The 13,570-nt window shown below is 34.1% G+C and overlaps 1 protein-coding gene across 5 annotated transcripts in view; it reads right to left on the bottom strand.

Moving 5' to 3' along the window:
* arhgef6 (Rac/Cdc42 guanine nucleotide exchange factor (GEF) 6) overlaps window positions 1-13,357 on the bottom strand; it is a 40,354-nt gene extending 26,997 nt beyond the window's left edge. For 2 of the 5 annotated variants that reach the window (XM_051127074.1, XM_051127073.1), the window contains exons 1-3: window positions 13,067-13,357; window positions 10,371-10,454; window positions 6,627-6,711 (exon numbers count right to left, since the gene is read on the bottom strand). In XM_051127074.1, coding sequence (XP_050983031.1) covers window positions 6,627-6,711; window positions 10,371-10,454; window positions 13,067-13,231 — 334 coding nt within the window. In that variant the 5' untranslated portion in view covers window positions 13,232-13,357. The remainder of the gene's footprint in view (window positions 1-6,626; window positions 6,712-10,370; window positions 10,455-13,066) is intronic. The other 3 variants (XM_051127071.1, XM_051127076.1, XM_051127075.1) reach the window with 3 other exon arrangements.
* Between the last annotated feature and the right edge of the window lie 213 nt (window positions 13,358-13,570).

A 13,570-nucleotide genomic window follows, 5' to 3' on the forward strand; every position in this document is an offset into this window, starting at 1 on the left:
CCCAGGGCATGTAAAATGATCTGTCTGACCCACTAAATGTAGTACAGATTCAAGCCAGGTCACTGTGTTATCTTTAAACATTGACAACTAGAGCACTCACTCACTCACTCAACCATTCGTAATTCTGTCGTGTCTGTGAAGTTAAACCACCAATAGTCCACAGCTCAGTGCATTTGCATATGGGTCACAACAAACAACTGCTAAAAGCAGCCAGACACGATACTCTCCAATGCATGATGACAACTATCAAAGAGAAATCACAGCCTATAGACATGTATGCTCCAGTCTAACCAAATCTCATGATTAACTCGTATTAATTTACTATGAGCAATCTGTCGTTCATAAACAGAGGGAGATAAGGGATGAGGAGGCATGCAGTATGCAGCGATAGAAGAAAACAGTCAGGTGCCCCATTTGCTGCACTCTGGTTCCTGACAGATCTCCAGCGCTGCAGGGGCCTCTGGGGCTCTTCACTGACTCACACGTCGCTGTTCTCGCCCGCTCCATCTACACAATAAAAGCTCAGCATGTCTGCTGGATTTCACGGCAGGCTCTTTCCGAACACCCACAGCGTACAAACAGTGTGTGTGAACCTGCTCCAAGCGCTCCTCAGCCAACACAACAGAGAACCCAGATAAGGCCAGACGAGGGAACATCTTCTCTATGACTTAAGCACACTTCAGAGTGAAATCCTCACTGTTTCATCATAGAGATCGTTTTAACACAAACCCAGTCAAATCGATCTGCCCCCGCATAATCTGCAAACATTAGTGAGTCATTCTTAAGAACTAACACAACACTTTAATCTTACTTTAAAGGGATAGTTTACCCAAAAATGAACATTCTGTCATTAATTACTCACCCTCATGTCAACTTGTAAGACCTTCGTTCATCTTCGGGACACAAATTAAGACATTTTTGATAAATTCCGAGAGCTTTCTGATCCTGCATAGTCAACAACGCAACTACCATGTTCAAAGCCCGGAAAGGTAGTAAGGATAATATTAAAACAGTCCATAGTAAAATGTGTTGTGGTACTCTCATGAACGGCCGTCAAAGACTGACACGAGAAGAAATTGTCAAATAAAGTTGTTATTTTTGTTTTCTTTGTGCACAAAAAGTATTCTCGTAGCTTCATAACACAATGGTTGAACCACTGATCTCACATGGACTATTTTAACGATGTGTAAGTTTCATGTCAGTTGCGTTGCTGTCTTTGCAGGGTCAGAAAGCTCTTTTATTTCATCTAAAATATCTTTATTTGTGTTGCAAAGTTCAACGAAGGTCTTAAGGGTTTGGAACGACATGAGGGTGGGTAATTAATGACAGTATTTTCATTTTTGGGTAAACTATCCCTTTAATATAGAGTTTGCAAAGCTATTCGCAAACATTTAAAGTTCAAGTGTAAACAAGATTCCATATTAATAATTGTATAAATAAATAATAGAGGAGTGTTGTTTGGAAAGACAAACAATCCACCAACTCAGACTGGTTCTACCACTCTCACCCTGGTTCTCACCCATTCAACCTGTTGCCCTATGGCAGGCGCTACAGATCAAAATCAAATCAAATCACAGACAAACTGACTCAAGGACAGCTTCTTCCCCAGAGCTATATCACACTGAACACACACATGCACTGATATACACTAACTCCTCCTCCTATCTTATTCAGTGCAATTTGTGTATTATATTTCAGTACAATATCTATTTTTTCTTAGTGCAATGTTTTTCAATATCTTTATCCCTTCAGTGTAGTGCAGCATTATATTGCAGTGGAATTTCTGAACTGATTTTAGTGCAATGTTTTTATTTTCCCATTCCTTCAGTGTACTGTGTAATACCTTTACTCTTACATATCAGTGCAATAATCATTTTAATAAGCTATTACTGTCTATTTATTCTCATATTCCTTTGTTTTAGTTCAATATTTTTTTTATACATCTCTTTGTATTACGCATTTCTTTTTAGTTTCATTCTGTTTTATGTACCAAGCACCTTACGCAGAACCTCTGCAACTTTGTTGCATTCTGTGTACAATGACAATAAGGCATTCTCTCTCTCTATCTCTCTCTCTCTCGTTAAAGGAATTTTTGAAATGTATTTACTCTAACGTTTATCTAAACATGAATGACTTTTACTGTAATACAAAAAGTGAAAAAGTTTTATTAAGAAATACATTCTTAATAGAATAATTAATAATAATTATAGATTATATAACAAAACATTGCATGACTTCTAAATACGTAAACATTATTATTCATAATATTTAGATTTTTGTATTAATACTTTTATTCAGTAAGAATATATCAATCAAAAGTGCCACTAAAGTCATTTATAATGTTACAAAAAATGTCTATTTTAAAATAATGCTATACTTTTGAACTCATGAAAGAATCCTTTGGATTTATTAAGCACAACTGTTTTCAACGTTGATAATAAAAAGAAATATTTATTGAGAATTAAATCAGTATATTAGAATGATTTTAAAAGGATCATCTGACACTAAAATAGAAAAAAAATAGAAAACTTATATTTTAAATTGCAAAAATATTTCACAAAATTACCCGTTTTAACTATTTGGATCCAATAAAAACAGTCTGTGTGATATGGAAGCCTGTGTCTGCCACTGAATAAAAAAATAAAAAGGTGATTGTGACTTTTTATCTCTCAATTCTGACTTTTTTCCTCGCAATTATGAGTTTACATCTCGCAATTCTAACTTTTTTCTCAGAATTGTAAGATATAAACTTGGAATTGTGAGTTATAAAGTCAAAATTGCGAGACAAACTTGCAATTCTGAGAAATAAAGTCAGAATTGTGAGATATAAACTGAATTCTGACTTTTTTCTTGCAATTGCGAGTTTACATCTTGCAATTCAAACTTTTTTTTCTCAGAATTGTGAGATATAAACTCAGAATTGCAAGTTCTAAAGTCAGAATTGTGAGACAAACTTGCAATTCTGAGAAATAAAGTCAGAATTGTGAGATATAAACAGAATTTTGACTTTTTCTCGCAATTGCGAGTTTACATCTCGCAATTGTCATTTTTTTTCTCAGAACTGTAAGATATAAACTTGCAATTGGGAGTTATAAAGTCAGAATTGCGAGATATAAACTAAATTCTGACTTTTTTCTCAAAATTGTGAGATTTAAACATTTTTTTTCTCAGAACTGTAAGATATAAACTGCAATTACGAGTTACAAAGTCAGAATTACGAGATAAACGTGCAATTCTGAGAAATAAAGTCAGAATTGCGAGATATAAACTGAATTCTGCCTTTTTTTCTTAGATTTATTAAGTCAAAATTATGAGAAATAAACTTGCAATTCCGAGAATATATCAGTCTTTTCCCCCCTCGAAATTGGAATGCTCAGAAAAAAGTCAGAATTCTGAGAAAGAAGTCAGAATTGTAAGTTTGAACTTGCAATTCAGACTATATTTCTCACAACTTTGAGTTTATATCCCGCAATTCTGAGAAAAAACGTCAGAATTGTGACACAAAAAGTTGCAATAACCTTTATGGTGGAAACAGGCTTCCATAAGGTGAGGCTTCTTTACAACAACAAAAAAAAAAAAAAAATCATCCTACTGACACAAACATTAGAATGACAGTCAGTATGAGTATAGATATAAATATCGGTAAACTATGCCTTTAAGGAATCTGTCTGCAGAAAGTATGCAATCAAGAGGTGGCTGATGTGTCAAGTCCTGTTGGATTTGAGGAAAACTTGCGCAATAACAAGGAGGACACACTCTCCTCTAAAGGCAACAGCCACAGGGAACTGTGGGAAACATGACAAGGAAGCAAAACCTGAGAATAACTACATGCCTCATGAATTCCGCATGCTTATGCAGATGCAGTCAGCCGCCCGGACAGGCCCTACAAAAAGCAACTGTCTGTTGCCTCCAGTAGTAGAGAGCAGCTGCAGCTGAAAGAGACACAGATGCGGGTACGACCCCAGACAAATCACTTCGAGCAAATACAAGAGGTCACTCATCCTCATCCTGAGAAAAATGCGATGTGTATCTCATGTTTACTGCACCCTTGCAAAGAATTAAAAGGCCTAGTGTGCATTTCACTGAGATAAACTTGCATGGGCATGTGATATCTATCCCGACCATATTCACAAGCTTCTAAAAATGAACTTCAACTTATAATAGAATTAACAAATGTTTACTAAACCACTTGAGAATCGAATCATTATACCTACTTAAAAAACACAAAGCTCTGATGCTAGCACGATGAAGGGGGACAGTTGTTGTAACAGGTCCTAGGGGAACACGCAACAGGAAAGATATGGCTCATTTCCACCAGAAACACACTGGGTGATTATTGAGTGCCTACGATCCTGCTTGTAAACAGAAACATTCTTTGAAGTTTACAAGTGACCATCAGGAGCTCATTTTCTCAAAATGTTATTAAGACACAAATTGTGTGCAAACCTCGTGTTAGACTGTCTGCTCTGACTAGCAACACCCTCAGAAGTGTTAATGCGACCATAACTTGGTGTTAAAGGGAAAATTCTGTTATTAATTACTCAACCTCATGCTGTTCCAACCGCGTAAGACCTGTGTTCATCTTCAGAATACACATTTTTTAAATAAATCCAAAAGCTTTCTAACCCTGCATAGAAAGCAATTGTACTACCACACTACCAAGCTTCATAAAATCAAGGCTGAACCACTGATGGACTATTTTAACAATGTCCTTACTACATTTCTGGGACATGAACGTGGTAGTACCATTGCTGTCTATGCAGGGTCCAGAAAGCTCTCAGATTTGATCAAAAATATCTTAATTTGTGTTCCAAAGATGAATGAAGGTCTAACAGGGTTGGAACCACATGAGGATGAGTAATTAACGACAGAATTTTTATTTATGGGTGAAATAACACGTTAACAAATTCATGCTATTTTGGCCAGAGGAGAACTGGTCCCCTGACTAAGCCTGGTTTTGTCTTTTGTTTTAAAGCTGAATCAATTTTTTAATAATCAATTAATTTTGCAACATCGATACTATTATTGAACTGAACTGAATCAACAATGAACTGACTCGAGCTGAATAACAACACTACTGTCAACTGAACTTGTTTCATAAAGAATGAAATTCACACAGTCATCGAATTGAACTGAGCCAACACCGAACTGTCTGGAGCTGAATAATCACACTATTGACTTGCTACAGGCAGCTTCTTTATAGCAGAATTTATACTTGCCTCATTTTTGTTGTTAGTGGGGTTGTCACTAATGATTATTTTGGTAATTGAGTAATCTGTTGATTATTCCGATGATTAATCAAGTAACCAGATAATTATTATTAATTTTTTTTTTGTAGTAATAAAAACAGACCAAGTGAACAATAACCTTTAAAATGACTTAAAATACATATATAATAGCAATGAGGCAATAATAATTAGTTCAAATAAAGTACCAAAATCACATGGTTACATTAAACAAAATTGTTAAAATACATAAAATGACCTGACGATTGTTTTTATACTTTACTGCACGGTGTAATCTGTGTGTTTAATGTTGACTCAACAACATTTAATTCAAATGTCCACTTAATCTTTACTATTTGGCCATTTCTTTATGATAGAAAAGCTACAGCCACTGTAATTTCTTGAATATGTGGACATCAAAATATGTAAACTCAGAGTGAGTGTTTAAACGTTTACTTTGAAATTGCGATGAACATTTAGCATATTGAAAACAATACTGATGTATTCTCCTGTGTTTGCGTAGGTTTATAAATTATTTACCTTACAAATCTGATAAAATGGCACTTGTTGCGTTCCCAGATGAACATTATAAAAAACATGCAGAGGTGGAGTTTGAGATGCTCCACACATAAATCATAACAGTTTGTGTAGCAGCACAAACTTTGTGTGAATGGAGCCACTCTTGAGATCTACGTACATAACCTACATGCATGTAAATAATTAAAGCACATATATTAAACCTGCATTGCATATATATATTTAATTGAATCGTGGCATTTGTGAATTTTTAAAAGCATTATGCCTTATGATGATTTTTAAATGGGCCACTTCCGGTATTTTGGCGATTACTCGACAAGGGCAAAATGCAATCGAGGATTTTTTAAAATAGAATACTCAAATAGAATTGAGGAATCATTGCAATAAGATTGTTAAAACAATCTCTTCTGCATCCACCTTATTTTTCAATGTGGAAGTAAGCTGTTTTCTGGTAATGTGTTAGTCGTCCGTTTCATAATCCGCCATAGGGAAATAACGAGAAGAATTTCGAAGTGCAGTAAACAGTAAAACAGTTTGCACTACAAACCAGTGTGTTCATAATTAAGATAATACATTAAAATAATATGGTAAGACACACCAGTTTGCAATATCAAGCAGCAAAATGAGCTTTTTGTGCAGCTAAAAATAGCTGGAAGTGAGACCGGAAGCCAGGCACCATTTACCAATGGCTGCACCCACTCTTATGGGAAAAATAAGGTGGACAAAGTGCAAAAAAATGTAACTTGACCTCAGAAGAAACTCACCAATGCACAAAACTGACCAAAGCTGATGCCTACAGGACTCAAAGAAAGAAAAGGCATGGAATATCAATGAACAACACATGTCCATAACATTATAAATTACCTTGAGTGGCGATGTTTATTGCTGAAAGTGTTGACAGAACCTTGTTGAAGTTCTCTCCAGTATATAAGCTTTCTGGATCAAAGCCCTAGGAGAAAGACACAAGTCAAACACAAGAAAAACTGTCCACAGACAGTACCAGAAGCAGAAGTAGGTCAGAAATCAGAGGAGAGTCGGGTTTTATCTATACATAAAAAACAGGGGTATAAATCATTTAATCACCACTGAACATAGAACATGATCTGACATAGATTTACTTAGCTAGCAATATGATATTTGCAATACAGTACGGTTTGATTAGATTTAGAAGACTATGACCGATATATTGATATCATGATATTACATGATATTATTTTATTAAAAATGCAACCAAAATACTCCCCAATTGGGACATCCACAAGAAACCATTTTAGTTTTTTTAAACAATAGAAAGTCATGGAAATTAATCATAAAAGATTTATAGAGTTTTACACGCTACATTGATGTATCAAATCTCATTTGATCGATGCCATGATCCATATTAATTTATCATGGCACCCCTATAAAGAACCCTGTTAAAATATTTCAATGGTTAGGAAAAACAACTTCAGTGTGACCCACATTTTGAGATGCTGGTTTGGCGTTTGGTCTGCAGGCCCTGTCAGACGCTGGGTACAGACAGCTATCCCCTTTCTTGCTAAGGATACGGTTTCACGTTTTAAATAAAACATAATAGCGTTTACACAGCAATGCAAGAAGAATCTGTCTTTTTATTTGCGGAGCACTATGGAGGCTGCAACAAGATGAACAGTCGGTGCAGTTTTAAGATTACATTCACCGTTTGCTTTGAGACATTTGTTATTTGATGTTTGCATTTCTCTCTCATCAATAATTTAACAAGGCTCATACCAAGCTTAAGCTTGTGTTACAATACTTCTCGTTTTCAGCTCATTTAAAAGCAGAAGTGAAAGTTATGCGACTGGCTTCTCTGTCTAGTCACATGACTTGCATCAACCTGGGCCTTTCAAAGAGCATGAGAATGGAGCTTTCTTAAAAAATAGACATAAGCAAACACTTCTATTAGGGCTGCACAATTAATCGAATTTCTAATCGTGATTACAATTACAGATGCCACAATTATGTAATCGTTCAAAGGTGCAATTATTAAAAAAAATTAACTTACTTTATTCTGCTTGCTTAAGATGTAGGGGTAGGTGTGTTTTTCCTACAGGTTATCTTAAGGGTTTTTTTCATTGTTTTCATTTTTACATTTTTACTTTTTTTATATTTAAACAAAAAAACTAATTTTTACATTTTTACTTTTTTTATATTTAAAGAAAAAAACTATATATAAAAATGTGGCATACAGTGCTTTAAACAATGGTATAAAGCTATTCAAAACATCATTCAGTGTAAATTGTGATCATCGTAATTAATAATTGCAATTACAGTTTCAAGGTAATAATCGACGATTATGATTTCTGTCATAATCGTGCAGCCCTAACTTCTATAATTACTGAAATTTTGGTTGATAATTAATATATAGAGAGGTGGAAAATTATTAAAAACTAATATTTTTTCACCAGCTAAAAAATGGTTTGTGGCCAAAATTATTAAAAACTAATATTTTTTCACCAGCTAAAAAATGGTTTTAAGTCAGTTATTTCTGTCTTGTGCTGTAGTGTGTCAGTAGGAAATATCAGTTTACATTTCCAAACATTCATTTAGCCATTAATTGTAATAATCCACACACACACACACACACACACACACACACACATATATATATATATATATATTTTTTTTTTTTTTTTTTTTTTTTTTACATATAAATCTAACAAATTTTCCCTTAATATATACATGTATGTTTCTGTATTTATCAATACATAAATATACACAGTACACAAACATATAGTATGCAAACATAAACATTTATTTTGAATCAATTAATTACGACTATTCATTTGCAGCTCTAATAAAAATACTATTGGTTTTCTAATAATTTTGGCCACCACTGTATTTTTATGAAATATTTATTCCTTTGTTATTTCCAAAGTAATGGTACACCTAATAAAATCTGATTTAAATTAAATTTAAACAGTTAGGTCAGCAAGTCAGATGTTGATTCAGTAACTGCTCTGAAGAATTCAGTGAGTTTATTAGGTGAAGAATATGGCAGACGAGTAATGCAGAATAAAATGCAATAAAATAAAAATAAAACTCGCTGAAGTGAAATGAATCATTAAAAGTTGTTCAAATGAGACGTTGGAGTTGGAGTACATGGACACATGGAGTTTTTATTTTTGTGTGCAGTTCTCAAAGACAGTAAAACTCAATAAATATATGCACTTTTTTAATCTAATCAGAAAGTTCAGACTCCAAAATTACATTTACAAATCAGGTATACATGTGTTTATGTCGTGGCATAAATTCATCATCACAGGAAACAGTGGCATAACCGTGACAGAAAGTATACTGGAAAATCTATACCGATTACAATATTTTCTGCCATGTTTTTTTTTTTGTTGTTGTTTTAATCAGTATCCACCTATTCCCAGCTACATTCACCCTTAGCCCTCCTTGTCTAGCTTCATACTGCTGCTTTACAGCATTACCACAAATTATAGGGGTGAACAGCAATCATTTGTGCTGCTGCGTGAGACTTAGTCTAGCCAAAGATCATAGCATTACACTTTTATAGTAGCAAGCGGAGTTGATTTAATGTTCTTTAGCAAATATTCAAAGATATTGTAAATTCATAAGCATTGGTCACTAACTGTGGCTCAAAATTCGCAAAGAGCATTGCCCATACATGGATTTATAATTTGTAGAAAATACTGTGTAAAAAATGTTTGTTTATATTGACATTTATGTGCATCTCATTTGCTCGCATTTAACTGCATGAGCACATATCTGTATAGAGACTATTAAAAATGAATAGTTCTGAGGCAAGATGTTCAGTTATACTTTTATAAGTGGGTTTCAACCATAAAAAGTAAAGCTATTTCAATAAAGGTCAAATGAAACCACACTTGTATTAACAAGCTTTATCTTTAAGTCAAACCCCAACATTACATTTAAAAAAGTAAAACAGCACTAACAAGTCATGTTTACCATATATGCACATAACAAGATCTTGTCCATAACAAGATTTGGATCATAGTTTTAATCCAAGATCACCGTCATTGCAGAGGGTGTGGCATCATAGTTTGTCAGTAATAGAGCTTGCAGACTGACAGTGTTTACTGTGATAGATATAATTCCTAACCATCTTCTTGAGAAGTCTGTAATGCAGCTGCAGGCCAAGACTGTAATAACCGTAATAAATGAAATGCACATGTGAAAGAGCTAGTATTATGTGCGGGCTTGTTTACTGGCATATTTTGAGATCACATGTGCAAAAACAAAACCCTGCTCTTTATTTGCCTGTCCTCAGGGAGAGCTCAACTAAAACAAAAGAAGTCTTCTTGCACAAATACTCATAAATTATTAAATATATGATTTAATATAAATTATTAAGACTATGTTAAGTTAATCATTACTTCATAAAATGCTTATAAATACAGCTTGAATATACACTTCAGAACTGGTTTAGGTTATCTGTGATCTACTTCTGCCTAAAATAGTGATATCTTCAATCTGTGGGACGCATATTAATCCACTCTCAGCAGTATTTCTCAAAGGCATGACCCTTTATTACCAAAAGCGTTGCATTCGTGTGATCCCAACGCACTTATGCACATAAATTGTGTAGAAAAATGATCTTACCTCAACCTTTAGTGACTGGCATCCTTTTAGAAACTCTCGTATGTTTGCAATGCAGTCCGCTTCGCATCTGGGCTCAGCTGAATACTGAAAACCAATGAAAGAACGGTGATGTAAATAATCTCAACTTTGCTTCGAGCACACTGCAACGCACAGAATCATCTGAGATCAACAAGATCTCGTTTTCTGAAGTAAATGTCAACCTAGCCTATGAGCCACATTGTACCCTGCCACTGCTGTCCAGTATTGCATGCTAAATGTCTTTGGCGTTCAGTTTACTAAGTAACTGTTTCTTTGCGTCAGCTTCGTCCTGTTACACAGACCGTATCTACGCTAGATCACATCGGGGCCTGTCGCACCAGGAAAAGATATTTTGGAGGAAGTGACGATGTTTGCTCAGCAAGATTCTACTCGGACCGCTTACTAGTGATGGCAAGTCCGACTCATTTCCGCGAATCGGTTCTTTTGAACAGCTCCGTTCGAAGAGCCGGTTCTAAATTCAATTCTTTTCCGCATTGACGTCCATGACGTCACATTCATGACATCCAGGCGTGGAATATCAAATCGTATATTTTTTAATTGCATCTACAGCAAAAGGTTTTAGATTTAGGCATGAAAGTGTCTTTTTCTGAAAAATAAAACTTTTTTTTTTAAATAGAGGAAAAATCACCACAAAATGTGACCTTTATGGTTAATCTTTGTTTGATTACGGAGAAATACCATATACGTAAATAGAAATGGGCTAAGGAATGCATTTTTGTTATCTCAGATAGACATGAAACACTTTTTACTACTTCGGTTGAAAAATAACAAAGCAAATAATGCGTGTGAAGATTTTAAGCTATTTGTATAATGATCTCACACCCTTTTTTAAATTGATTTATTATTCCTTTTATTCGTTTTTTTACTGTATACTCTCATTTTCTACATATTGTAGTCTATATTCAATATTTTTCTTATATCTTCTATGTTGGAATATACACACTACCGTTCAAACGTTTGGGGTCAGTACATTTTTATTGTTTCTTTTTTTTTTTTTTTTTTTTAAGAAATTAATACTTTTATTCACCAAGGATGTATTAAGTTAATAATTAAAAGTTTATAAAATAATAATTATATTTTGATATATAATTAAAATAATTATATTTTGAATAAACACTGTACTTTTTAAACTTGTTATTCATGAAAGAATCCTGAAAAAAAAAAAAATCACAGGTTCCAAAAAATATTTGGCAGCACAACTGTTGATATCATCCAACATTGATCATTCTAATAATAAATCCGCATATTAGAATGATTTCTGAAGGATCATGTGACACTTAAGACTGGAGTAACAGCTGATAAAAATTCAGATTTTCATCACAGGAATAAATTCTATTTTAAAGTATGTTAAAATAAAAAAACATTATTTTATATTGTAAAAACATTTTGCAATATTACTGTTTTTTTTTTCTATATTTTTAATCAAATAAATGCAGCCTTGATGAGCATAAGAGACTTCTTTAAAGACTATTACAAGTCTTACTGACCCCAAACTTTTGAACGGTAGTATATATATAAATATATATATATATATATATATATATATATATATATATATATATATATATATAATTAATAATTAATAAATAAGGCATTCAAATAAAGCTACAGACACATGTTGTTTATTACGTTTTTTTCCAAACTGTAATTCCATATGTCTGTTTTTTTTTCCCCATGTGTCTGGTTACATTAAGTAAAAAAAAAAAAGTCATTTAGAATTTAAATATAATAATATTTACACCTTTTTTTTTTTTTTGCACGAATCGTTCAGTCCCGTTTCACGAAGCGACTGATTCAATTCATTCCAAAGATCCGATTCAAAAGAATGATTCGTTCATGAATATAACGTAAATACTTTCAACAACATAAAACCCGTTTGAAAGCGTCGTGTTAAAATCAGTAAAGTGGTATGAAAGAGAAATATACTGACAAGAAATGAAGGGAGGAAGACAAGAACCAAGAACTTATAAAACAGAGAAACTTTAACAAGTTGTTGTAGTCATCAGCACATTCGTTATACTTTCCAGTGAGCTCTATATCTTCGCCCCATAATTAAAGCACTGATTTAGAGCACTTAAAATACAATAATTTCAACAGAATTTTATCCAGCAGAAAATCTACATAAATACCCTAGGTTATCTTAATAACGACTTTATATGCCATGAGTAAAAGGGGAGCTGGACTGGTAATGTTAGTAGTTAGCAGCAGAGGCATGCAGACAAACACAATAATCAGATATCTGACCTATATGATTAAACGGCTTCTGTAAACGAAAGAATAAAATTGCTTTACAGACGCTCTTCGTATTTTATACTAAAGTCGACAAGTTTTTCGTTTTTTGAAAATGTGAGAATGCGGAACAATTTCTCATGTAACAGGAAGTCAGATTCTGTATCTCGATTAAACCGTGTCCCCTAAATAAACACATTTGAATACATATTCATCGCTAAAATGGTTTCAGAATGTTTTGTATTTATATAAAATACAGTGCATCTCAAAGTGCTACTTGTATCAGCGAGTAATCCGGCATTACGCATCGTGCACCGTCCACTCCGCATGGCTGTATCTGATACTTTTGGCATTAATAAAAATATATACAATTCACTAGCCCGTAACTATTTTATCAAGCAAACATGCATGTGCATATTATCGATTACCTTTATGATGGCTCCAGGTAGCACTCGCTCCACAAGCTTACACAGGACGACCCCATCTCTGAGCGATGTTTTCAGAAATTCCTCCGGATCAGCGATATTCTTTTTGGGTGAATTAAGCACGCCTAATGTTATTAGCCACGTAACAGTCTGCTCCTCGGGGTTCATAGTTTTAGGCTCAATGGGCCTTTCAGATTTAGCTGCACCCTTGGTGCGCCAGCTCTCACTATTTGTGTTGAGATGCTACCCACATCCGTCGCGCTTCTGCTTTTTCACTGATGTTACAACGACCATTCAGCCCGGCAACTTAGTTCTCCAGTGGACGTCTGCCATATAACCAATATAAAGGCTCTCTTTGACATTTCAGTGACACAGAAGGAACTGGGATTGCTTTAAATGCCGCAAGAATTTTCCATAGGGCTCATCTGCGTTTTTATATGAACTTAGCCTGTAGTGGAGTGAACAGACATGGCCAAACTAAATATAGGACTATTATAGTGGGAATTA

Source organism: Labeo rohita, chromosome 14, assembly GCF_022985175.1.
Source record: "Labeo rohita strain BAU-BD-2019 chromosome 14, IGBB_LRoh.1.0, whole genome shotgun sequence".
In the NCBI taxonomy this organism is placed as follows: domain Eukaryota; kingdom Metazoa; phylum Chordata; class Actinopteri; order Cypriniformes; family Cyprinidae; genus Labeo; species Labeo rohita.